Genomic DNA, 27839 nt, shown 5'->3' with positions numbered 1-27839 from the left:
TTAGTAATACATGTTCTTGTCCCACCAGCCTGTGGAGGTAGAAAAAGTTAATGAGAAATGGGGAGTCTGTTGAAGTGGATAAACAGAGTCTCAAAAATTATGTTACTACTTACTTCCAGGGTAGAGTCTGATGAAAAGTTTTCGGACCTCATCATACACCCAAATCAGAATGGCATATGGCACAGCCACAAACCAGTACTGAGGCCTGGAAGCAGGAGGGAGGAAAGTCAGTCTGAGTGCATCCAAAGAAAAGGCCCAGCTTCCTGCCCATGGGCAGAGGGCTTCTTGTTCATTTTCTCTGCCTTACTGGACAGAACAATATTGGGTCATATAGTGTAAAACTGGGAAGCTTCTTATTTTACCAGACTGTGACTGGTAGAAGCAACATCTGCCTATGAAGTGTCCTATTAGATGGGGGTAGAGCTGGGATGGTGAAACCCATTTCCTCTTCTGGGAAAACTAGCAGGTCTAAGTCTCTAATATAGCACAGATTCAGTCTTATCTCTTTTGAAAGCCTGGAGAGGAAAGAGTTCCCTGGAATCCTAATGTTCACTTAGGCTGTGACAGCTCAGAATATGGCTATCTCTGGAGCGCCTGGCTGGCTCAGTCAGTTAAGCGTCCGATTTCAGTTCAGGTCATGATCTCACGGTTCGTGAGTTCAAGCCCCACATTGGGCTTTCTGCCATCAGCAGGAGCCCGCTTCAGATCCCCTTCTCCCTCTTTCTCTGCCCCTCCACACTCACTCTTTCTCTCTTTCAAAAATACATAAACATTAAAAAAAATAATAACAGGGCTGGCTCTTTCCTGCCCACTGTTGAAGAGGAACTCACCGGAGCATCGTGAAATTCAGGGCTGTGACACTTCCAAGCCCATAGGAGAGGATTAAAGCAATGATAATCTGTGAGGCAATCCCCAGCCAGATGACTTTATTTCTACAAGAAACATAAAAGCAAACAGATTCTGAATTCACGTGGCCACAGGGCCACACACCGGTGGAGTCACAGGCATGACCCTCATCATTCCTGTGTCGAAGGCCCAGGGCTGAACTATGAGGCTGGATGTGGGCAGTACCTAAAGAGGCCCTGCTGGAAGATGGAGTTCCTTCTGGTTTTCCTGATGAGCACATCCGCTATCTGCTGGACCATGATGCCAACAAAGAAAGCTGTGTAGCCTGTCCATTCTAAGTATTTCCTCTGGTACCATGTCTGTCAATGGACAAAGAGGAGACCGTGAGACCCCAGACGGAAAACTTGAAGGAGATTTCCATGCAGTTCTATAAAGCTTTACTTTCTCCCCACCTCACCACGATTGACAAAGGATCATCTCCTTGTGCTTGGAAAGAAACTTTATTTTCTTTAACCAGTTGAGTAGGGAAAGATGCTAACTTAATTGATACGGCCCAACTGTGGGTGTTGTTGGACTGGTTACTCCTCCAAAACAATTGCAAAGCTAAAGTAAGAAAAGTGACCTCAAGGCATGTGATTCAAGAGAGAAGGCTGAGTCCTGGCAAAGGCCAAACCAATGTAACCAAGGGGCCCACAAGCCCTATTAACTGAGAAAACTTTTACTTTCTCTGTCTCATTAAGGCTGTCCAGGGAATTGAAAGTTCTGCATGAGTCTGGACAAGGCCGCGAGAGGAGGGGAGAAACAGGAGGACGTTGAAGGGTGAGTCTCCTTCCCTTACCCATTGCTGTCCGTAGCTGTCTTCTAAGTCATTCACATTGCCGTTTTCCCATTCTACCCGGAGGTCAGCAAGAATGCTGGGTTTAAAGCCCTCCTGCGCATACACGGTGAAATACACAACAAAAGCTCCCACAGCTTGCATGAGGCCTAAAAGCACAAAAGAGGTAAGGGTAGAGGTTCTAGAACGACTTCAGAATTGCGTGTGCACTCATTCTCCTCTTGGTTTCTCCTCTCATCCCAACCCCACCCCAGAAGGAAAAACAGTTTCTGCCTGTGACTGGAATGCATTCTCTGGGAGGTCCCTCGTATGACAGGTGAGAGGTGCTCTCATCGTACCAATGTGCAGGTAAGAGTATATGGCAAGTTGCTGGTTCACCAGTCTGTCCTTCTTCTTATGGCGAGGCTTCCTGTTCATAATGTCACTTTCAGCTTTCTCATAAGCCAAGGCAATAGAGGGAATCTAGATGGGGAGAGAGTCTGTGAGGCCTAGCCCTGAAACACTGTGCTGTACCAACAGAGTGATAGTGGCAGTGGCATAGCCAGGGGCCTCAGGGTAGGTGGTGGGGTGGTGGATGATAATGGTGGTGGGGTTACAGGGTTATGGAACTGGTCTATCCAGGGTGTAGACAATGGGGGTGGATTGTCTCTGGAGAATTTAAAAACAGTTGGCTTTAGGGGCACCTAAGTGGCTCAGTCGGTTAAGTGTCCAACTTTGGCTCAGGTCATGATCTCGCGGTTCATGAGTTCAAGCCCCACGTTGGGCTCTGTGCTGACAGCTTGGAGCCTGGGGCCTGCTTTGGATTCTGTGTCTCCCTCTCTCTCTGCCCCTCCCCTGCTTGCGCTCTGTCCCTCTCTCTCAGAAATAAACATTAAAAAAAAAGAAGAAGAAATTGAAAAGAGTAAGGGGGAGCGCCTGGGTGGCTCAGTCAGTTAAGCTTCTGACTTCAACTCAAGTCATGATCTCACTGTTTGTGGGTTTGAGCCCCATGTTGGGCTCTGTGCTGACGGCTCGGAGCCTGGAACCTGCTTCGGATTCTGTGTCTCCCTCTTTCTCTGCCCCTCTCCAGCTCACACTTTGGCTCTCTCACTCTCTCTCAAAAATAAACAAACATTAAAAAAAATAGTTGGCTTTAAAAATCAATCTACTTTTTATTATCAACATGTGCTGGCAGTTCTAAAGATGCTAATTATAAAACACTTTTCCCCTCTGGGGCAGATTTTTCCTGCCATCCTCTCCCCCTTCGGCATGCCACTAGGTCACACTGGTTCTCTCACAGGCCCTCCCGCCTGGAAGGACTTTTAAGGACAGATCGCTGGGCCCCACTCCCCACCCCCAGACTTTCCGAAGGCCAGAGAATCTGCATCTCTAACAAGTTCCCAGGTGATGCCCTGACCACACTGCAAGAAGCACTGCAGTGGAGAAAACGAAGCAAACTGAAAGAGCCTGCAAAGTGATCTGACTGTAAACCATGAAGGACCCCAATTCCCCTCTAAGGTAAAGATGGCTTTAGGGTCTCTGCAATGTGGAGATTGCCTGGGTATTGCATAAAACAACAGGGTAGAAGCCGGCCATTTGCAGGGCCATTCTCACTGCGAATTCTGTTCGCTCCCTATTGCCTTTTCCTCCCTTTGCCTGTGTAAGCTGGAGCCATGTGGATAACTGTCATGATGCTTTCTTAAATGGATACATACTAGAAGAAGGGAGGGTTTAGGTGATGTTATTGTAGGTCAGTATGAGGCCTGCTAAAGTGTTAATAACTGCTGGTTCTTACTGTGTTTAGGTGAGGGGCTTCCAGACCACAGATTCTTTTACTTAACAAGGGGCAGGTGTGGGTTATCACGGTGGCCATTGGGCCCGCAGTGTTACAGGGGCTATTTAGTGATAGTGCTTTCTTCTCCAAAGGGGAGGGAGGCACATGAGCTGAAACCAATGAATCGCATATCTTGGGGGGAGGGTGAAGAACTCATGTCTTGAAAAGCTCTTACACGAGGTGAAGTGGTTTTAACTTCCAAACATTTGACAGATCTCTCTAGTACTTTGCTTTTTTTTTTTTAATTTTTTTTTTAACGTTTATTTATTTTTGAGACAGAGAGAGACAGAGCATGAACGGGGGAGGGGCAGAGAGAGAGGGAGACACAGAATCGGAAGTAGGCTCCAGGCTCTGAGCCATCAGCCCAGAGCCCGACGTGGGGCTCGAACTCACGGACTGCGAGATTGTGACCTGAGCTGAAGTAGGACGCTTAACCGACTGAGCCACCCAGGTGCCCCTCTAGTACTTTGCTTTAAGATGTGGCTGGTGGACCAGCAGAATCGGTATCACTTAAGAATTACTAGAAATGCAGAAATTCAGGCCCTGTTACATCGAAGTTCGAGGAGAACTGATTTCGTCCATCTCCTTGCCCTTGAAGGTAATGACCCTGAAGTTTACATTAGTTATCAGATCCTGTTCCCTTTAGTGCTACTTACTATGTCTGTGCCCAAGTCGATGAACAAGATCGTAATGGTGCCAATGGGCAGAGGGAGCCCAACAATGATGTAGATCAGAAAGGGGCACAGCTCAGCAATGTTCTTGGTCAGGGTATAGGCGATAGTCTTCTTTAGGTTGTCGAAGATCAGGCGACCTAGGCAAAGATGTTCTTCTATAGGATTTGCTCTTGGACCCCCAGGTGACCCCTGTCTCAGTAAGATCACCTGAGACCTCACTCACCTTCCTCCACTCCTGTGACTATGGATGCAAAATTGTCATCCAACAAGACCATGTCAGCTGCATTTTTGGCCGCATCGGAACCTGCTATCCCCATGGCAATCCCAATATCTGCCTTCTTTAGAGCCGGAGAGTCATTAACTCCATCCCCTGTCACAGCAACAACCGCATTCTGTGGGGACACATGAGAAAACAGGAGACAGCAGGCCTAAGGGGTCACGGGTAGGACAAGATCAACACAGTCTCCCCTTCCTCTGGAGGATGTAAGGATGACTGGAGCTGAAATGAAGGGCTTGTTTTTGGGAAAAGATAAAGCCGGGAAATCCTGGAGCAAGAACAACATGCTCGATAATTAAAACCATGTGTGTGGCAGGCTAAAGTGGATATTTCATATCTTGCGTCTTTACAGTTTTTGCTCTATATCTTACACTTTTATTTTTTTTAATTTTAATTTTATTTTTTAAATTTACATCCAACTTAGTTAGCATATAGTGCAACAATGATTTCAGGAGTAGATTCCTTAATGCCCCTCACCCATTTAGCCCATCCCCCTCCCACAAACCCTCCAGTAACCTTCTGTTTGTTCTCCATATTTAAGAGTCTCTTATGTTTTGTCCCCCTCCCTGTTTTTATATTATTTTTGCTTCCCTTCCCTTGTGTTCATCTGTTCTGTGTCTTAAAGTCCTCATATGAGTGAAGTCTATGATATTTGTCTTTCTCTGACTAATTTCACTTAGCATAATACCCTCTAGTTCCATCCACGTAGTTGCAAATGGCAAGATTCCATTCTTTTTGATTGCTGAGTAATACTCCATTGTATATAAATACCACATCTTCTTTATCCATTCATCCAGCGATGGACATTTGGGCTCTTTCCATACTTTGGCTGTTGTTGATAGTGCTGCTAGAAACATTGGGGTGCATGTGTATATCTTACACTTTAAAATCTCTCTATAATCACACCTACCACAGCACCAAATGCTTCACTGTCAGAAAGCTGTGCATGCAGGAGAGTCTCAAAGAAGGGTGGAGGGTCAGCCCCCTGAGAGGGTAGAAATGTAAGGTGATGAAAACGGGCAAAGAATTGTTTCTTGAGGGGTTTAAAAAGTGCCATAGCCCTGATCTGGGATCCAGATCTCAGCCCCAAATTTCCCCACAGGACACTGACAGACCTGGAAGGTTCTTTGGGAACTGCTGTCCACCCACCTGCCTTTGACAGCCCTCTACAATGATCAGCTTCTGCTGGGGGGATGTTCGAGCAAAGACAATCTCTGAGTAGTTGGTTAAGAGCTCATCCAGCTGTTCTGGGCTCATGTCCTTCAGCTCTGTGCCAGTCACCACCACAGCTTTAGCGTCCCTAGAAGGGCCAGAAGGAACTGAGTGAGGCCAAAGGTTGGATCTTATACTAAAATGCTGTTCTGGGCAGGAAATGGGCCGAAGTCTCTTTGAATTTTACCTGTAATCCAATGTCCTTGACCCTAATACTCTATCTAGTGGGATGACAGGGGTTATGAGTTCTTGGGACATGCTGGTCTCCATTTCACGACAGTAAACTGAGGTTAAAAAAATAAGGCCATTTCCTGGTATCATACAACAATAGGAATAAATCTTTTGCTTTGTAGGAACGGGTGGGAACATTTCTGGGGCAATGTAACTTCCTGTTCGTATGTTTTCGGTCCTAGAATTCAGTTTTTGCCAAAACACGCAGGTAACAATTCTTTGTTGTTTATTTCAGACTTATAGTGTCTACTGTGTAATGAACTGTGTAGGGAGAACAATTTATTGAGGTCTTCTTTGAGGAAAACTATTATCTGCTGCCGATAAAAGTAAGGTTCTAGAAAGTGTAATTAATTACACAGATCTGATTGTATTGTTCCATGCTAAAACATTTCAGAGGCTTTCCACTGCACTTAGAGCAGACCCCCGAGTCCCTAACCTGGTCTGCAAGGCCGGGTGCAGCCTGTGCTGTTGAGCGTCACTTCCCCTTTGGCTGGCTCTCTCCTGCAGCCCACTGGACCTCCCAGCTCTGAGCCCTCCATACCTCCATACCCTCCACTGCCCTCAGGCCTTCACAGGTCTTTCTGCCTTTGCCAGGAATGGGCTTCTCTCACCTCCTCTTCCCTTGACTAACACTCCACATTTTAGCCTTCAAATCTCAGCTTCTACACTCTATGTACAAAACACTGCATGCCTTTTTCTTTACACTTGTTTGTTTTGAGCATTTTTAGGTCTGTGTTTTCCTGTTGGTGCTAAATTCTAGAATTCTAGCACTTGACTCAAAATACAGGTGTTTCTATGTTCTGGTAAAAAAAAAAAAAAATATATATATATATATATATATATATATATATATATATATGAAAGTAAGATAAGAAAAGGGTGTGTCCTTTCTCCCCACAGCTGCAAAAGTACAAGTATTAAATGATCATGAAGCTACAGTTGACACAGTGAATAACTGAAAACATTCACCAAAATATCCATCCCAACCCCTATTCAGTGTGGTGAGTTGCATGAAAATGCGTAATCCTATTATTTTTAAAAACAAAGCAAATAAACAAAAGCTCCAAAAAGCTTTTGTAGATGAATGTTGTTTATACAAAGGAGCATTGGAATACTCGGACTTCAGATATTGTTGCTGTGCCCAGAGGCTATAATTCTGTTGGGTTGTCTTAAGTGGTAATTTGTTGCTCAGGTAATAATTTATTACCTGACAGCTTGGTATTCTAAAAGGCATAAATGCTTGGGTTAACTAGAGGGGCTTCATTGGTCTCTCCCTTTCCCCCCAACATGTGTGAAGTTATAATAAAGCCAATATTTATTTTTACACTAAGACTTTGGAGTCTTTGGTCATCTGAATTATCAACAGTCAAGGTGACTCTCCTCCCACTGCTAGAACCCTTGTCCCCTGTGTGTCTCCTTCACTGTACTTATGACATCACAAATAGTTTTTATTTTTCTGTCCCTCAACCTAGATGGAAAGCTTCCCAAGGGCAGGGATAGTGTCTGGTCTCTTTGCTGCTATAGTTCCAGTGTCTAGCACCGTGCCAGGTACCTTGTTGGCACTCAACAATTAACTGTTGAAAGTTAATACATGACTGAATGGATGGATGAGTGGACTAAAGGATAGACATGATTATAAGAATTAGGAGACACTATGGAAAACCGAATCTTTCCTCAGGAAGCAACTGAATAAATACTCAAAATGAGCCCTAGGGGAGTGCACCAAACACAGAGGGTTCTTAATACTCCTGATTATACAACTGGATCGACAGCAAGTAATTTCATATAAATTTTGTTTCAGTTTTTCTCACTCTAAATTTGGCACTGAAGTTTTCCGGTCTACTCCACTGGGTTTTTTAAATTTCATACAAGGAGTACATAATGGGTAATTTTCATGGTACCAATACAGCCTAGCATTACCCTGAGATAATGTCTGGCAAAAAAAGGGCTTTGCTCCAAATAGCACAGCTCTTTAGAGCCAACAAGGATACAAACTTGGATAAGAATGTTTCTGCTACATTGGTTCTGTGCTTACCGTTTGTTAACTTGCTCCACAGCAATGTGGAGGCGTTTTGCAATGTCTTCCACTGTCTCACTGTTGGCTGAAATAATACCCACACTTTTGGCAATAGCTTTGGCTGTGATTGGATGATCACCTGTAACCATAATAACCTAGAACACAATGAGAGAGGCATGTGAACAATGAGAATCTCAGATGGCCAGAGTAGGGATAGTTTAATATCAGCCCAGAATGTGATGAGTGATTATTGTGGTTTGTCCTTATGGCTAGGTTTTGATCTTTAGATCAAAGACAAAACTGTCTCTGAAGGACACACTGATCTCCTTGGATCTATCCTTGCTTCCAAGCTTCTTACATTTGCTCCTCTGACATTAGAGGAAGACCTTTCCCTTGCATGTTACTTTATTTGTGAAAGGGCTGGTGGATATCTACCTGAGAGAGCCTCATGTTGCTTCAACAGTCTTGTTATTAACATGGTAATGGAATTAATATTTTGGTTCTGATATCATGAAGGCAAATGGATTTTGAGGCTGAACCTCAAGATTAAGCAATAAAACCTTTTATTGTCTATCATAGTTTAGGGCAAGGAAGATAGAGTCAATTCATGGCATTCTCACTGCAGTTACTATTGTGGTTTGTTCCACACAGACACAATCATTTTGCCTTTATTGGACGGTTACTAGAATCTTAGTATAGTGAAAGTAGAGATAAAAAGGGGGTGGGGATTATGATATTTACCTGAGACTTGAACACTGACTACCTCCTATGACAACCATTCTTAGAGAAGTGTACAACATAAATGGAGGACTTCTTAAGTCAGGACAATAACTCCCACCTTGATCCCTGCACTCCGGCATTTGGTGACCGCATCAGGTACAGTGGACCGGGGGGGATCAATCATTGATAAGAGCCCCACAAAACACAGGTTAGACGTGGGAAAGTTCATGGTGTCTACATCAAATGAATACGATTCTGGAAACTCGTCTGCTGGCAGGTAGAGATGACAGAAACCTGGAATGTGCATGAATTTGGGAGTCAATGAAATTAGGATAAGAAATAACAAAAGAAAAGGAGGAACATTTTCATACACTTTTACTATTTTACTAATACTTGAGTGGATACCAGAATTGTTTCATTATTTCAATTCTATAATGCATGCTGTAATTAGGAAGGACGTATTTCATTCAAAAGTAATTTACTGGGTGCCCACTGGATTCTCTGTTATGTTCTAAGGATATAGAAACCAAGAGGGGTCAGCCTTTGCTTCTGGAGATATCTCAGTCTAGTGTGGAGACAGAGACATAAGAGATAAAGCATAAAAAAGTACAGTGAGTGTTACAGAGTAGAGTCACCCGGGGAATCAGGAAAGACTTCCCCAAGGAGGTCACAAGTGAGATGATTCTTGAAAGAGGAGTTAGACATTTTCCAGGGAGAGAAGGGAGATGTGGGATGAGAAGGCCATTTTAGGCAGAGAAAACGGAACGTGCCAGTGCACAAACTGGGGAAACAATCTGAGGCGTCAGGAGAATGGTATGAAGCTCCATCTTTAATCAAGGTGAGTGTGAGAGAAAGGCCATTAGGAATGGAGAACTTTCATTACTCAGAAGGCATCTGCCTCTCATGGGTTGAAGCAGAAAAGATTCCCGTGTCTGGTGGGACTTCCAAGGTCGTATGACTTTCTCATCAGCTTTCACATCAAATTTGTTTTCAGCATGCCCCACTGCTTTACACGTTTTAGTAAAGCACAGAGTTTGAGAGGTCAAACACAAGGTTCCTAGAGTGATTCTGGTCAGATAGGTATCAAACCTGCACTGAAAACATAACCTGGTGCTGTGGGTTATTTAAGGCATGCTTAAAGCATTATTATCTCATTTAATTATTTCATTTGCTTAACAAGCTCAAATATCTTTTAGAAACACACATTCCACAGATTCCATCTCGACTGGCAAGAACTTTTACGATGTTTAATGAGCCTTATCATCAACCGTGAACTTCTGTTACCTTAAATTCATATTCGGTAGTTTACAGGTTCCATTCTGTCAACCCAGGATTCTCATTAAGAACATACCCTTTGATATCACTTAAGTTATCACAGTTAGGCTTTTGCCACAGTGGCTGGATTTCCATGGTTCCTTCTACCTCTAACATCCCTGGTCTCTGCAACTGGCACTATTTTCTCCCTAATAAGCAAGTGAGCAACTTCAACATTATTTTAAGCTTAATTTTCTCCTCTAACTAGTTGCTCAGACTTACCAGTTCTGCCTCCATGAAGTCTCTTGTGTCTGACCCCTCTTTCACATTCCTATTGCCTTGGATCAAATTCCCACCCTCTTTCACCTGAATGAGGGAGCAACCTCCTCCTGAGAGCCATGCCTCTCCTCTCCCTGCTGCTGCCAAGAACTATCCTTTAGAAAACACTGTCATTCTGATCAGTCCACTTGCTGCAAAGCGTTTAGTGGCTCTCCTGACTGTGGAATGAAAGCCCAGTTCCTCACCCACATAAGGCACTCCATATCATGCCCTGCAGTCTATCTTTCCAGCTCATTTCCTAGGACTATGTCGTCTCATTCGCCTGCAACGCTAAACACAGACTGGCTCATTCACAATGTGTGCACAGACCCCATCCATTTTTAACTCCGTGCTTTGGCTTATGTTGTTCCTTCTACTGTGAATACTTTTTTTCCACCTCCCTTCAAATATTGTCATGCAAGGCTGAGTTTAAAATGTAACTCTTTCCATAAAATCTTCCCAGATTTTCCTCATCTGGAAGCAACCCCACCTTCCTCAGTACTATCATACAGTATTCTCATACATGTTTGTTTGCCATGCTTTCTGTGATTCATGTGGGTGCCACAGCTACTCTGCTAGATAATAAGCCTGTCTCCTCTTGTGCCCTGACCTGGCATAGAGCCTCACACCCAACAGGTGATGGATAAGGGTACTGCTACAAAGAGCTCACCCAGTACACGCTCCCCCAGGCCTCCCAGCTCCATGTACGCGGTGTGGAAGGCCTCAGCTGTGCTCTTGTCCAGAGGCTGCTCCTGGCCATTGACCATGATGGTGCTGCACTTCTCTAAGATCCGCTCGGGGGCTCCTTTCATCACCAGGAGGAAGCGCTTGTCATTGGGGTCATCTGTCTTGTGTATGGAGAGCTGGGAGGGAAGGAACTCAACAAGTTAGGTACAGCCTGCCATTGAATAATGACACTATCTTTATAATAATGGCCTGAACTGGACAGATCTCTTAATTAGCAACATGACAAGAAGATTAAAGATATTCTCTCTCTCACTGGGCTACTCATCTTTGACGTGAAAAAGGGTGTTCGCTATAGGCATGTTCTATCCTTTTTTAATTTTGTGGTCAAATAATACACAGAGATCTAGACTTGGTCCCAACTCAGAGGGGTACCCTGAGTTTGAATCCACACTAAGTGGAGCTGGTCTTTCAAAAAGAAACTGGTTGCTTTAGGGAGACCAGATGTGGCTGTTAGCCCATGAAGTCTCTGTCTTGAACCAGATCTCCTGGGAAGCCTGTGGGGGTCAGAGGACCTTGGCCACCTTATCTCACCTCCTGTTGCTACCTCCCTATTGTGAGCAGCAGCCTTTCAGACCAACGCTATTCTGAGCTCAGGCAGGGGTGAGGGAAGCAGGAATTCCTGTGCCTCTCCATCTTTCACTGCCTGGACATGAAGGAAAATGGTAGGGGTGGAAGAAGTGGGCATTCTCACAGGCTTTCAGGAGAAGACTTAAGTAGGTTCCACAATTTTAACATCAACATCCTCTCACCTACTAATTCTACTTCCAGATTCATCCTAATAAGATAATCAGAAAAAATCTGAAAAAACTTATAAATGATCATAAAATGGTGAAGTCTTATATAAGCTGTTATTGTAAAGCAGGTACTCTTTTAAGCCTCTGAAAGGAAATCCCAGAAGCTGGAGTGTTTGCTAGAGAATGAGTAAGTTACTTAAAAAAAAAAAAAAAAATCTGCCATTATGGGTCTATCCATTAATTCTAACCCAGTAGTTCTTAGCCTTCTGCATATCAGAGAGGAGCACAATAAAAAAAAAAAAAGTGGAGGGCAAATATGGTATTTTTTTAAATGGGCAAGTAAACATATTAAAAAAAGCAACTAACCAAAACCAAACACAAAGCCAAACTAAAACCTCACATCTATTACCACTATCATTTTCTCAAAGACATGGTATTTTAACATTTAAAAAGTAGGAATAATAGGGGTGCAAGAGTGGCTCATCCGGTTAAGCACTGACTCTTGATTTCAGCTCAGGTCATGATCTCGTGGTTTGTGAGAGAAGCCCTGAGTAGGCTCTGTGCTGACAGCGTGGAACCTGCTTGGGATTCTCATTCTCATTCTCTCTCTCTCTCTCTCTCTCTCTCTCTTTCCCTCCCCCACCCCCACTCACACATGCTCTCTCTCTCAAAATCAATAAACTTTGAAAAAAAAAAGTAGGAATAATAAACAATTTTGTAGTGTGTACTGTTCTAAGTGCTTCACAGATTGATTCATTTAATTCTCAAAACCACCCTAAGGCTGTGGGTACTATAATTACCACCTTTTACAAGGGAGGAAACTGGGGTGTGGAGAGATTAACTGGCATGTGCAAGGTCATACCCTAATAGGTGGCTGAGCTGGGATTTGAATTCAGGCTACTAGAGTCCCTGCCTTAATCAGGCAGCATATAAAGGATAATCTTTTAAATTAAATACATTCATCTTTATATAAAACTTTACAAAATATTGTCCTCATTTTCACCAGTTTGCCACAAACCATTGGAAATATTTTTATGGACCAGTCTCAGTTTGGGTAATTGCTTTTTTAAGTCAATAAGACATAGACCTTCCACTTTATTTCCTTTGGTTGAATGATACCCCAGAGACCAAGGTCATGACATCTAAGACTCTTTGATTAGGGTTGAGTGTTGCTCATGTGTAGATATAACATAGCACTAACAGCACCCAAAGAGGTTCTTTGACCTCTTCTGCAGGAGCCCATATAGGACCTCCTTTCTACTTCCAACTCTGGGTAGCCCACTTTCTCCCTCAACATTTAGTACATGAGGCCTCACAGAACCTACTTTTTCTCATTTCTCACATCATTAAGAAAGGCTTTACTGGAGTAGATGGAACCCCAGTCAGATTCTGAGTCTTGTTCCTGATTAGAAGGTATTCAATCTACTCCTTAAGAGCATGAACTCCCTGGGTCTGTTTCAATCCTGGCTCTGGCCCTTACTAGCTGTGTGATAATGCTCTGTACCTCAGTTTCCTCATTCCCTACCTTACAGAGTGTGTGATTCAATGTATGTAGAAATTAGCATATAATACCTATCATTACTATTGTTATTTTAGGATTGTTACTCATTCTATTTTCACTTATGTTTTGAATAAGAGATCTAACTTCCTGGCTTTAGTATTTTACTTCATACATTTTTTAGTTGTCTATTTGGCTAACTACAATTCTTCATTGGCTTGTTATTCACAAAGATGTTTGCAACACAGTTATTTCCCAATCCTAAATGCCATCCAAACAAAATGTGTGGGTAAATACCAGAAACGTTTACACAGACATGGTTATCTTATTTATATACTTTCCTGTTATGCAAAGACCAAGTCATCACGCCCTGCTCTCAGCTTTGGAGTCTATGGGAAGTCCCACTTGCAGCAGTAACTGGGTTACAAATTGCCATTTGTCCCCCCATGAGAAGGATAGAGCTCGTGGGTTCTTAGCCAGCCTGGAATGAGGGAAGACAGCTAGCAAAGGATGGCCATTTTCTTCCTGAGCAATGGGTAGAAAGGAGATCCCTGTCAACTGCATATGGGGCAGAACTAGAAAGCAACGTGGCTGGTAATAGTCATCTGAGAAGACTGTTCATTGGTTTTCACAAAAGGCAAGGCTTATTCATGTGGCCTGAACTAAACTGTTCTGCCTTTGTGTTGTGGTAGAAAAAACATGGCCTTGGGAGTTGAAGAGATGTGTGAAAAGTGGTTGTGCCACTCAAATGCTTGGGTAACTCTGCTAGGATTCACATTTTTTTTTCTTTTTTCTTTTCTTTCCTTTTTCCCTTCCTTCCTTCCTTCCTTCCTTCCTTCCTTCCTTCCTTCCTTCCTTTCTTTCATCAATATTTTCTAAGGGTCTGTTTCCTCACCTAGAAATTGAGATTAATTAGCCCTACCTCAGGTTTATTGTGAGGATTAACTGAGAGAATGTATGTAAAGTGTTGGACATAAATGAAGGGCACAGTAAATTTTACTTCTCCCCACTCCCTCACCTTTCATTTATCCTTTGGGATAAGGCTTTTGCCCCTCACTTGTGCAAATGTTACCCGGAGGGGGTGGGGGTAGGGGTGGGAGTGAAGTGGTTGTGTGTGTGTGTGTGTGTGTGTGTGTGTGTGTGTGTGTGTGTATAACATAGATCATTCACAGGAACAGCCGGCACCTGACAAGATCTCTACTTTTCTTTCTTCTCTATCTACTTCCAGCAAAGGAAAGAGGCCAGCAAGGGAAACCTATTCTGGGCTTATTAGATGCCCAGGCCCTGCATCCCTGAGGACTATTTCTGAAGTCAAATATCATTCAAAATATACACTAACCAAAGGATACTTACAGCTAGAAATGCCGTCTAGTGATGGCAAAGATTCGGTTGTGAGGAAAAACTCACCTGAAATTTATTGGTTGAATTAAAAGGGATTTCAGCTACTTTGTGGTTTCTTTTTCTAATTTCCATCACATCACCCAAAATGACCTCTGAGAACTTCAAAAGAGCAGTTTCTGAGGCATCTCCAACGACAACTCTCTGAGAATCAAGAGATAACAAATATTTGCAGCACATAATCTGGTTCTTTTGTGATCATATTTAATGAGCCAGCATAGAGCCTAGTTAAGCTTACCATCTAACAAATGATTACACCACAATTAGCCACTGACTGAAGCATGGTAAAAGTGTTAAACTGAATGGTGCTGCCTACTGGCATTAGGCAAGTTCAAAACAGAGCTCTGAGAGAGCTGGAGGGTCTCATGAAAAAAGCAGATATGAACTAGTTTTGAAAGACGGATGGATTACCAAGAGATAAAGGTGCAAAAGAAAGCCTCCTGGAAACCAGAATGTCATGAAAGAAGGCATGAAATGGAAGAGTTCGGTATATATTCTGGACATACAGGTGGATATGGCAGGCAAGGTCTAAAACTTGAGAAGCCAAAAACAGAGATGCACAGAAAGTTTTTGAGCAAAGTTAGGTGAAGCAGTTCATCTAATGAAGTCTTTAAGGAAAATTAGTGGCACGGAAGAAAGACTTGGGGAAGGGACAAACTGGAATCATGGAAGCTAATTAAGAGGTTGGTATAATTAATTAGATATAAAGTACTAGTGATAATATAAATATAAAATTATAGATATTTTTGAAGCCAGAATAATAGGACTTGGTGATTCACTAGATATTAGGAATGAAGAAAATTAAAGACCACTTCCCAAAAGGTTTGGCTTGAATGACAAGTAAAATGCTTATGTCATAGAAAAAATAGGAAATTTTGGACAAGAGAGTGATTTAGAGCCAGGTTGGGCACACATGGAAGGTGAGAAATATAATTTGTTGAGAGTCTAACATGGCAAAACTTCTGAGTGGAAACACAAAACTAACTGAAGATCCATGGAGTTTGGGTGAGAAATCAGAATTGGAGATGAGGATTTGAAAGATATGGGCAGAGAAGTGATTGGCCTAGAAGAGAATTGATGAGCTGTCTGATAGAGAAAGAAACCAATCAAATAAAAAGTATAAGAAAGAGCAAGAGTCAATGAAGGAAACAGATGGCAAACAGAAAAGCCAGGAGAACTCACTGAGAGGGAGAAGCGGAAGGGGAGAGGAGAGAGGAGGAAGGGAAGGAAGGAGGGGGAGGGAGAAGTTTGTTTTTGTATATTCCAACATTCCAGGACCCCTTAGAACCCCATCTTCTGCCAAGAGGAATACGTTCTAAGGTCAATCCTTCTATTTTCATCCAATTATATTTTAAACTTCAGCGAATGGATTTAAGTAATAAAGTGAATGGCATTTATGTAATAAAGAAACTTTAATTATATCTACTTTAAGGAAAGTACCTTAAAGGCACATCCATTTTCAGGAATGAGACAGAATTTTCAAAAGACCAAATCAATGTTCTGAGGACTTTTAGACATCTCTGTGATTTCTGAAAGCTACTTAGAGTGAAGAAAATTTTCTGCGGGTCTTGTGAGTCAGACTTGTTCTTACTGGTACAAACTTTACATAGTTGGAGAGATTTAATTCAAGCACCAAATCAGAATGGAGAAAGTGACTTCAAACTGGCTGAAACTTTACCTTCATGATGGGGACACTTTCCTGTCCCGGTCTGAACTCAGCTCTGTTGCACAATGTTATTATCTTTGATAAGGAGGCCCAAGTTCCAGAGCTTTGATCAAAGACTTGGTCTGGAAAACAGAACAGTGGATCCTGGGGGTGGTAGGCCTAATACCCACACTATTCAAACAATTCTCTGAGACTGCAACCACATTCCGCTCGGCCTCCTCTACTCAAGTCCACAACTTCAGGCCCCACTGAATGTTCCAGAAGACTTACTTGAATGGTCTTCACTGGTGTCAGCTATGAAGATCTGATTGTCGAACCACAGATGGGCCACGGTCATCCTGTTCTGGGTCAGAGTCCCAGTCTTGTCTGAGCAAATGACGGAGGTGGAGCCAAGGGTCTCCACTGCCTCCAGGTTCTTCACCAGGCAGTTCTTCTTGGCCATCCGTTTAGCTGTCAGCGACAGAGTCACCTAGACCGGGGAGAGAGAGAGAGACAGAGGGAGAGAGACCGATAGAGAGAGACAGAAAGAGAGAGAGAAGCTTTGAGAAAAATCATCATTTTGAACTTGGGCTCCAGAACATAGAAGCAGCTGGAGCTGAACTGATTGCAGAACAGAGGTATAGTTACGGATGCAGCAAAGCTGACCCAGTGCCTGATAAACCACATAAAGACCTATATGCCACAATCCTTTTATTAAACTTAGGAGGTAAGTAATATGCCTAAATTCCTCAGTTGTAGAAATTGCCAAGGATATTTTTTTTCTTTTTACGAAATGTGAAAACGTAGAGAAGGCATCAGGCTTCCTGAAAATCTGTAGGTGGTAGTTTGAGTTTGTCTTATCTAGATCTTAAGGAGAAAGATAATATATGCAATTTGCAGATAGATCTCCTGAAAATGAAAACATAATGTTTTCTAGGACAGTGCATTTGAATATTAACAATATCACAATTCCTTTGGTCTAAGAAACAGTCTATTCAGAATGTCCCATGGTATCCCTGACAGGGAGGGAGTGTGGCTCTGAAGATGGAGGAGCCTCACAGTGTACGGTGGGTGCTCACCCAGCACAGCAGAATGCTAAGGGTTACCAGGGTCAGGGTATAGGCCACCTAGCAGCATGGACTCACAGTGACAGTGGCCAGGAGACCCTCAGGCACATTGGCCACAATGATGCCAATGAGGAAGATGATGGAGTCCAGGACATGATACTTCAGGGACACTGCGATGATGAAGAAAAGGATGCCGATGGAGATGGCCACTCCTCCCACAATATGAACAAAGTGCTCAATCTCAATGGCAATGGGTGTCTTCTCATTTCCAACTCCTGAAGCCAGAGAGGCAATCTGACCAATGATGGTGCGGTCGCCTGTGTTGATGACCATGCCAGTCGCTGTGCCTACAGGTGAAATAGACATTTTATTCCAGGAGTCCTCAGCTACAAGGGGACCACAGCTCGTTTACAGTCCTCTCTTTGCTAGCTTACACGATCAATTAGCACATGACATTACAAAGTTCTCTGGGCTTTTCAGTTCCATGTTTTCTCTTGGAAAGGCTTTGTAGCAAGAGGTGGTAAAGAGATAAGAACATAAAACCTAAGGGGGAGAAGGGGGATGGGTGGGGCATGTGGTCCCGAGAGACAGCCGGACTTACCTTCCAGACAAGTTGTAGAATAGAAGCCGATGTTCTTTGTTTCCAGGGCATTGTCATGGGTAAACTCAGAGGAGCGGGCTTGGGGCTCTGATTCCCCAGTGAGAGATGAATTATCTACCTAGAAGAAATTTTGAAAAAAGTTGAAGACTAGGCATCTTGTTCCTGTCACAGTTACACTGAGACCTGGAAAGACAACATAATTGCAACTAGTTACGAGCGTGATCTTTGGGGTGTCCTGTGATGCTTACCTTACAGCCCTGAACAGACAACAACCTGATGTCTGCAGGGATCCGGTCTCCTCCTTTAATCTCCACTATGTCTCCCACCACTAGTTGCTCTGCAGGGATGGTCTTCTTTTCGGAATCTCGAATGACAAGAGCTTGCTGCAAAGGAAAACAGTGGCAGACAACTCACCCTGGAATGATGCCAGTGCTCCTCCATCTGCACCTTCCCACATCTCGGGAATGCAGGCCATGGAAGCCACAGCTCTCGGAAGCCAAAGACTTGTACCTAGGGACTGAACATACTAAGATCTCTTGTTTCTTGAGGAGGAACTCTTAGAGAGTTCTTGGAACCAGAATATGCTGTTGTGGGCAGATAGAACAAACTGACAGCCCTGGGCATGACAGTAAGAGGGACAATTAATGTTGAGTGATCTTGGATGGGATGTGCAGGGAGAGCCCTGAAGCCTGAGCCAAAGGGTTTAGTAATCTTGCTCAGATCAGGAAAACTTTAATGGAGTGGGAGGCAGATCTCCCACTTCTTAGCACAGACGATCCCATCCAGAACCCTCTCCAGCTGGCAGCTCCGTGGGCCAGGGGCAGCTTGGTTTTCCTACTGTGCTGCCAGTGGTGTGTGGTCTCCCTAGAGGACACCTAACACGGGACCCTGTGGGAAGACAGCAGCAGGAGGCCTCCCTCACCAAGAGCAGTTTGGGACAATGTGCAGAGAGGCTCCAAAATGGGTGCAAAAATGGTCACAGATGAAGAATTGCAGGTTGACCTCCTTGGCTACCAGGGAATACTCCTGAACTTCTACAGCTCAGTCTTGGAAGTCCCTGAATTACTTTTGTTTGAACAGTCCACCAAAGCTCATGAGCAGTAATAGAAGATGTTGTGTGATGATTGATGCTTCTGTGCTTTGTTCTCGACTAAGCATTTTCCTGTGTCCTACTTCCCTGATCATCTCAAAACTCTGTGCAGAAGTGGGGCTTCAGAGGGACTGCCTAAGACTTAGACAGCAAACGGTGGAGCACAGACTCTCTGCCTCAGAGGCCCCACTCTCCTCCTCATCTGGTGCTTCCTCATCTGAAGTCATGTGGAGACCAGAGAGGGATGGCTGCTACCCACCTGTGGGATCATCTTATTGAAGGTGGCCATGATGTTGGTGCTTTTTGCTTCTTGGTAGTAAGCGAAGATCCCCGTTAAAATAACAACCAAGGCAAGCACGCAGCCCAAGTATGCCTGGGTAAGGAGGAGAAGCATCGATCAGAAGAACAGGCATCAGGAGTGAGTCAGGTCCTAGGGATAGAGCTCTCCATGGGAAGGCAAGAGACATGGCAGTGGTATTCTGGTGTCATTTATAGGCCACAAAATTTATCCATTTAATGTGCATAATTCAGCGATTGTTAATGAATTTACAGTTTTGCAACAATCACCACAATACAGTTTTAGAACATTTTCATCGCCCCAATAAGATCCCTAGTACCCAGTTGCAGTCATTTCCCACTCCCACTCCCCGACCCTGGCAACCACTGATCTGCTTTCTGTCTCTAGGATGCACCCATTCTAGACATTTCATATCAACAGAATCATACAGTGTGTGGCCTTTTGCATCTGGCTTCTTTCTCTTAGCATCATGTTGGCCAATTCAGTTTTTTGGTTTTGGTACTCAGTTATCAGCAGGCATAGACGGTCCCCATGTTAAAGGGAGACAATTAGCTCTGAGGTGAGAGAACCCCAAAATATTTCATATGGATACAGATATTTTTTCCCTTAGGAACTTAGAGTGCCCCTCTTTCTCTCTTTAAAATTCACGCCTCATGCTGCCCCTGAGACATCAGAAAGTTAGCTACAATTTCTGTTTTATAGCTGGTAAAATTCTTGATTTTCCCAAACCCACACAGTGAGTGATCAGTGTAGACTCCTGATTCCAGCTCTGCCCACCAAAGGCCTTACTTTATGATTGTTTTCCCATTACTAGTTTAGCAAACCCTAGAAAGAGGCCCCCTTACGTTGTCTAGGGATGAAGACTTATTCATGGAGTACTGGATCCCATATGCAATCCAGCACAGGATGGCTCCTATCCACAGAAGGATGGAGAACCCTCCCACCATCTGCTTGAGAAACTTGATGATCTCCGGTGTTTCCTTGGGAGGAGTGAGGGCATTGGGACCATTCTGAGCCAGGAGCTCAGCAGCTTGGGTGCTAGAAAGACCCTGAGAAAGCCAAGCAAAAACAAATAGGAATTAGACATTTCTCTTCTCTGAGGTTGGACATCATTTTTTCTGCAGGTTGTAGGTAGCAGTTAACCATGCGCAAGGAGGACCCGGGAAAAGTAGATGATGCCTCCTCTCCCCCAACCCTCACCTTTTTAAAAAGAATATTTAATATTAGTGCTATCAGCCAAGCGATGTACTCCATATATTTGCTCATATACTCTTCCAAATAACTCTCTGAAGAAGGTACCATTATTATCCTCATTTTACAGATGTAGAATTTGAGGCACATGGAGGTTAAATCATCCAGCTAGTACATGGTACTACCAGATTGAACCAGGCAACCTGGCTTCAGAGCCATTATACTACACTCTAGATAGGAGTAACTTGGCTAAGGAGGATTTGAAATATAAAAGCTAATCACCAGGGTTAAGGGCAATGTAGTAATTATCCAGAAAATATTCTCTATTGGGCTAATTTTTCATCCTTAAGTCTGGTGTCTTTCTGCTTTTCTATATATCCACCCCAAGTTCTAAGTTCTTGCTCATCTTAAGTGTTATAAATCCTACCAACCCCTGAGGCCCACATCAGCAGTCACTTCTTGCCAGAAGCCATTCCTGGTAAGTGTGCCATCCACAGGTGCACACAGGCCCCTCCACCACCTTGAAATCGTGTATGGTGATTCATAAGGCTTTTTTTCCCCCCACAAACTATCCTTTGTGGAGAAAGCCTTGTCATTACTTTTTCGCCCTAATACGTTGTAAGCTACCTAAAGGATAGTTTAAAGACTACCCTTATTCATTTTTGTGTCTTTTATAGGGTGTAGTGCTTCTTCAGTAATAGAGGCTCATGTATTTGCTGAATAACTAGATTTGGAGCCACCAACTTGTAGTATAGTTCAAATAAAATTTACCACCTTCTCCTTCTTATGGCCTTCTCTAATCTCTCGGCCCCCAGCTCCCTGCCATGGCCCTGTCCGCCACTTGACCAAATCTCCTCCTCCTCCTGCTTCTCTACCTTGGTAACTGGGATCAGGGATCTGTTCAAAAACTCCAGCAAAGCAAAGTTCTACGAGTTATTTCTTTGAAATGTCTCTTGAATCTGCCCCCTTCCTTTCCCATCTTACTGCTACCGCCCTGTTTTGGTTCCTCATTTTGTATTCCTGAGTGATTGTCTCATTCTACTAGACCCTTCCATCTCCCGCTTAAAAAAAAATATCTGTCTACCTACCTACTGATACCTATATATATCTCCCACCAGAATTGCTTGTCTGTTTCTCTCTCTCTTCTACCAGAATCTACCTATCTATATCTATATATATCTTCTACTATCTTCTACCAGAATTGCTTTTTGAAAACCAATCTTACTCAAATCACTTCCCTGTTTAGAAATTGTGTGTAAGTACAACTAATATAGTCCTTATTCCTTAGTTTAATATGGAAGTGTTTGATAGTTTCACCCAAATTACCACTCCCCAGCCTTATTTTTTATCCCTCTTCTCCCCTTTCCACACACATTAGCTCCCAGAAACCCCAGACTGATTTACAAACATACCCTGTCCTCTCCAGCTCCTGGGTACTCTGCTAACTTAAACCTGAATCCTCCTATATCCTGATTTACGTACCTCTCCATCCAGGGAGCCTGGTTCCTCTGGTCAGAATGGGTCACTCAGCACACTGTTTAAACCTATCTTTGCCATCTAAGTGGAACAGACTGGATGTTATGATACTCCCCTATATATCTGCATCCCTTGCTGGACTGCTAACTCCTTGAGACCAGGGATCACCTGTCCCTCTGCCCCTCTCACTGCTCGTCCTGTGCGGTGCACATAGCTCTTTTTGTTGCCTTCGACAGATGTTTCCAAATCTCCTGATGTCAAGACACCAAAACTTTTGAAATTTAATTTGAATTTGAAGCAGTCCTTCTGTGATGGGGGAATTTGCTAGATGCCTTGGAGCACACCAGTGTGTGCTCTTCTCAGAGGAAGAGGCAGACAAGCAGGGCTCTAAGACTGTCACTCTGGATGCTTGCTTTTTAACACTGGTTTTCCCCACTCTTTGATAAGACCATTATACTTCCTGGACATGGAGGTTAAAAGTAATCTCTGCCTCTGACCACGACCATAAAGACGTGTCTGAGTCTTCCTGGGGATACCACAGCTTTCCTGCAGTTATAACCAAAAGATTGTTTACAGCCAGGCATCCAGCTCAGCTGAGGGGCTTGACTTGGGGCGTGGTTCAGCCCCGCCAGCCCTTCAGGTTAACCAGCCCCCTCTCACATGCTGGGTATGTAGGTGAATGGCGTTCTCAAAGTTGCTGCTTCATCCTAAAGATGCCATCCACTTTTCCACACACCCTAAGCACACAGCTTTGTACAGTCCTTTGTATAGTTCCGTCCCAGTCTTTCTGATCCCCAGTCCCCTGATGACTTACTGTAATGATGTTTGTACCATATTTCTTTTCCAACTCCTTAATGCTGAGTTTGTGGTCATCCTGAAGTCCGTGAAAAGAAGAAGAGAGTGCATTAGGTAATTCCAAAAGACACAAATGCTAAACTAAGTTTAGACCAGCCCCTGAAAACTGAGAGTAGTACTGAGGATAGAAGGGGGGGGGGCAGGAGTGAGGGAGAAAAGGAAAAAACCCTCTGTGCCAGGTGGTTATTGCAGTGAGGGAAGAGAGAGTCTCGCTGCAAGAAAGCCCTGCTCTTCTGATTCACTGGCCAGGGGATTTTCTGGCCATCCCTTGAGTTCAGGCTTAATTTGCCATTTACCACATAATAACTGTCTTTAGTTTTTAAGAACAAAGCAATGCATTTCACCTCAATCTGTTCTCCAGCACATGCAAATTCTAGCATACCTCTCTGTTGTCCAGATACTAGTGATCTGGATACTTAGTTCAGACCTGAGTTCTGGGATCAGTTGAGGGTGATGAGCTATACCTAACCAGACCCATCTGATATATTCTCACAACTTATTACCCGTGCAGCCCTCTTTGGGCAGGTAGTCTCTGGTAGGAAGAGGCAAGAGTTTCCTTAATCAAATACTTGAGACTCAGGGAGTTCACTTGTTAGAGAAGTCCTGAGACTTACAATCTGCCAAATAAATACCAGTATGGTCCACACTTGCTAATTTTGTTATAGAATCATCAGACTAAAGCAGAGTTTCTCAACTTTGGCATTATAGACATTTGGGCCAATAACTCTTTGTTGCGGGGGGGTGGGGGGGCTTCCACCTGCTATATGCCACCTATTAGCAACCTCCGTGGAGTTGTGATTACCAAAAATGTCTCCAGACCTTACTAAATGTCCCCTGGGGAGCAAATTCCTCCTCTCCCTTCCCTTGAGACCCACTGGGCTACAGGATTAGAAGCCTCTTCCTGTCTTGGAAAACCCAGGGTTAAGTAACTCTCCTGCACCCTACCTAGAAAATCTAGCACTCAGGATTCTTTTTTTTTTTTTATATGAAATTTATTGTCAAATTGGTTTCCATACAGCACCCAGTGCTCATCCCAACAGGTGCCTTCGTCAATGCCCATTATCCACTTCATTCTCAGTATTTAAGAGTCTCTTATAGTTTGCCTCCTTCCCTCTCTGTAACTTTTCTTTCCCCCTTCTCCCCCCACCTGGTCTTCTGTTAAGTTTCTCAGGATCCGCATATGAGTGAAAACATATGGTATCTTTCTTTCTCTGACTGACTTATTTCACTTAGCATAACAGTGTCCAGTTCCATCTACATTGCTACAAAAGCCCAGATTTCATTCTTTCTCATTGCCAAGTAATATTCCATTGTATGTATAAGCCACAACTTCTTTATCCATTCGTCAGTTGATGGACATTTAGGCTCTTTCCATAATTTGGCTATTGATGAAAGTGCTGCTATAAACATTGGAGTACATGTGCCCCTATGCATCAGCACTCCTGTATCCCTTGGGTAAATTCCTAGCAGCAGCACTCAGGATTCTTTAAGGTCTGATCATCTGAAACAAAGATTTATACTGTGATGGGTAAAAGAACCATCTCTTTTCTTAAGTACATGCAAAAAAGTGACATGTTGTGTAAGAGATTAGATTTTCCAATTACAACATTTTTTTGCCCTTTCTTCAGCCAGATTCTGCTTTACTCATTCAGTCGTTGTACTAATATTAACAATTGAAAGATATTGCTGGGGATTCAAAGGATTAAGACACAGTTCTGTGCACAGTGTGCTAAGTTCAGGGCAGACAGAGGTAACAGGTGATTACAGCCATTGTTCACATGGATGGAACTCAGACTTTAAGGAGCCTATATATAGTGTGAGGCAGAATACCTTTCCTCTTCCTTTATCCCTGACTTTGTGGATGAGAGCATGGGGGAGGGGGAGGAGGAGGGGTGGGTGCCTCTGGCGCACCCTGCTGGCCGGCACTAGAATAGCTCAGGGCATCATCCTGTGGCTCAGGCTTGGGTCATAAATCAGCCTGTTTATTCAGAAGCCAGGGATACTTTAGTTCTTGTCAAAGTTCCAATGTGCCAGAGGGCATCCAAGTATGCTGTCACAAATGAAATTATAGGATTCTTGTGAGAATGTTGGGAAAGAAAGATGTTCCTCTCTCAGCAGGGAAGCAGGGGAACACCGGCTAACACCATAAAAATTATTTTCCTATATTATACATCTTCACAAAATGCTCAAAAAAGGGAGATTATCTTCATAGTAAACAGGCATAATGGATATACGTTCATGTTGTAAGTAGCAATTTCAAGGAGGACTAGATTTGCCTTCAATCCTAAATGCTAGAGATACATAGGAAATAAGAATGGCTATCTTTCGTCTGGTGCTGTGCTAAGCCTTTCTCCTCCTTTACTTCATTTAACCCTCTAATGACTTCAACAGGTAGGCACCATTTTTAATTCCTGTTTTTCAAAATAGGAAATGAATGTCAACCAAACTGGGATCTGAATTTGGGTCAGTCCAGTTTCAGGGCTGTGTTCTTAACTGTCAGAACATACATGGACAAATACCTAGTGGTGTGCTGCTGAATGTTTAACGAGCCTGCCAGGAAAAATAAACTAAAAGCTCTAATTTATAGCATTCACTGATTTCTCACCATAGCCAAATTTCAAGCTGCTAACCCAATGTCAACCAACTTGCCAAATTCCTGAATATTTAACAATTGGCTCGCTAGCCCACATGAACTTGCACCACTACTATCTGCTCCAACAATAACAGAATTTTAAAGTCTGCAGTGAACTGCAGGGGCAATCTAGCAAATTTCGGGCTTGGTGTGGAAGTTTCCGCCTTGACGTTCCTAAGATGTAACCTGTCACATTTCAGTTCTGAGGCAGGTCTCTCCCATGGTGGCCAGCTTTAATAATTCCAAAGTTCCTCCTTAACAGGAATACCAGGCTTCCATAAATCACAAAATGACTAATTATAAATTATACTTTAAACTACAAATTGCATCAGTTACACAATATTCTTACTTTTTTCTCACTTTTCCCCCTCACCCCTGCAAATTGCTTATTTCCCACTTTCCACAAAGAAAATGGAGCTTCACTGAAGCTAGGTGGTTTGCTCCCAGTTATCAATCAGTGAAGTGGAACTTAATTGAGCCTAAGGTTCTCTGAATCCAAGCCCAATATTCTTACCAGTGAAATTATTCTTTCTCATGGGGCATACATAGCCAGAAACCTAGCAAGGTTTCGTGGTTTTGGTTTTTCTCCTGCATGGTTCCAGCTCCAACAGTTTTACCTTACCAGCTGAAAACTGGCAATCGGTCACCTATGTCTCAATGAAACAGCCAGGAAGGAAAGAGGTCTGGGCTGTGCCTGTGGGGACTGGAATCAGAGGCTCTTCCCTCAGAGTGCCTACAACCAGAATACAGGAATCCTGCACGGGACCTACCCCTGGGTAGATATTATCACGCCATTTATTTTAAACAAGGAAACAAATCTCATGGCGGAGCGGGGAGGGAGATTTTCAAATCGTCGAGACTGATCTTTCTTTTGTAAGAGGCAGGTTATGGGGCAAGTTCTCAGGGGGAAGGGCAGTACTTGGTGGACCCATTTGGTTTAAGGACCAAATCAACTGACCAGATCCAGTTCTTTCTTAAGCTCCTCTTTCTGGTGATTCTTTTTGGGTTCAAAGCAGTTCTTCAGGCCTCTGTACTTCTCCTTGCCATCCCCCTTGTCTGTTTGGTCAATGTCTTTCGTTCCACTGAGCTCCACAGAGTAAATTTCTAGTGTTTTCTGAAAGGAAAGCAGAGGTGCAGTATTGGTCCAAGATGGGTTTTCTGAAGAGGCTCAAGCTCTTCTCCCTGTGGGTCAGGGACCGGCAGGGAAGGGAGCCTCCCTCGCACCTTTCATTCTCTCCTCTGGCGAGACTGTGGAGAGGTTCTCTCTCCCCCACCTTCAAATAGCAACTCCTGGACCCCTTTCTTTTCCTCTCCTCCAGTGTAGAGGGAAGGCTAGGCCACACAGCCCTGCCAGCATCTCCTCAGGGTACCCCTCTTGGGGGTGGGGAAGGTGGGAAGTTACTTCCCCCAGCTGGAGACATGACCCCTCCAAGAAGCCCCAGGGGCGCCCTAGTATCTTGCTCCCCACAGGACACACCGGCCGTCAGTCCCGCTTCTCGGGTGCGGCGTGCCCACTGAGCTCATGAGCCTCAGTCGCGGGCAGGGCGGTCTTAACCCCCCGCCCCGCTCCACCTTCCGAATCGGAGCCGGCCTGGGACCCCTGGGGCCCCTTCCCCCGAGGTTTGGATTTGGGTCTTCACCCCAGCTAGCCGCAGGAGGGGAGAGGGGCCGTGCAGAGGCCAGAAGGAAGGCAGAATAAAGACGACCCGCCCTCCCTCTTTCTCCTCGCCTTCCACCCGTCCGCACTGGTCTCGGGCGGACGCCGGGGGCCGCACGCACCTTGACCATGGCGCCGCTAGTGGCGCCGCCTGCGGGCGGGCGCGGGGTCTGGGCTCTGGCAGCGGCGGCGGCGCGCGCAGCGCGGGGGTCCCGTCGGGCTCTGGCGGCAGCAGCGCGGTCCCGAGGCGCACCTCCCGCGGCCGAGCGCCAGCCGCTGCCGCCGGGAGGCGGTGCCCGCCTTAAATGCCGCCCGCCCCGCCCACGCGCCAGCCTCGGGACGCCCCGGGAGGCGGGAAAGCCGCAGGCGCGGGCCCCGGCGCGGAAAACCACGACGGGACCTCTATCTCGGGAGCCGGGCGCGGTGCGGGCCCTGCCCGGTGCGCGGGGTCCTGAAGGGCAGCGCCGTCGGCCCAACGCGGCCCGCCGCCGAGCGAGCTCCGGACGCTCACGAGGCCTCGTCCAAGCTGGGGTGGAAGCCCTCACCCGCTTTGCTTTTAAAATTTGCTTACCAACAAAGGAACTGGCAAAAGTTTGTAAGCAGACGGGGGAATTGCAGTTCCTGGCGGCAACTGCTCTCGAAGGTCTGGCCACACGAGGCGACTTATTACCGGAGAGTGGATTTCCACAGGCGAATGTGGCTGTCAGGGTGAATTTGGGAATAACCGAGAGAGCTGTGAGGCGTAGCTGAATG

The 27839-nt window shown here is 44.5% G+C and overlaps 1 protein-coding gene across 1 annotated transcript; it reads right to left on the bottom strand.

Annotated features, from left to right (window-relative positions):
* ATP12A (ATPase H+/K+ transporting non-gastric alpha2 subunit) lies at positions 1–27217 on the bottom strand. The gene is made up of 23 exons (XM_047067233.1): positions 27209–27217; positions 26388–26543; positions 22757–22816; positions 20121–20324; positions 19237–19350; positions 18136–18270; positions 17888–18005; positions 17365–17672; positions 16511–16709; positions 16253–16362; positions 14584–14718; positions 10868–11060; positions 8744–8919; positions 7924–8060; positions 5595–5745; positions 4392–4560; positions 4151–4305; positions 2020–2143; positions 1685–1830; positions 1072–1205; positions 831–932; positions 114–205; positions 1–29 (listed from the first exon to the last, which is right to left on the bottom strand). The coding sequence occupies exons 1-23, from the start codon at positions 27215–27217 to the stop codon at positions 1–3; spliced, it is 3156 nt and encodes a 1051-aa protein (XP_046923189.1).
* Between the last annotated feature and the right edge of the window lie 622 nt (positions 27218–27839).

The sequence above is a fragment of the Lynx rufus genome, unplaced genomic scaffold (genome assembly GCF_022079265.1).
Source record: "Lynx rufus isolate CCGP_SWC_20201006 ecotype Redwood Valley unplaced genomic scaffold, mLynRuf1.p SCAF_1, whole genome shotgun sequence".
In the NCBI taxonomy this organism is placed as follows: domain Eukaryota; kingdom Metazoa; phylum Chordata; class Mammalia; order Carnivora; family Felidae; genus Lynx; species Lynx rufus.
The sequence above is the reverse complement of the archived record's forward strand: the minus strand, read 5'-3'. Positions and strand labels throughout refer to the sequence as shown.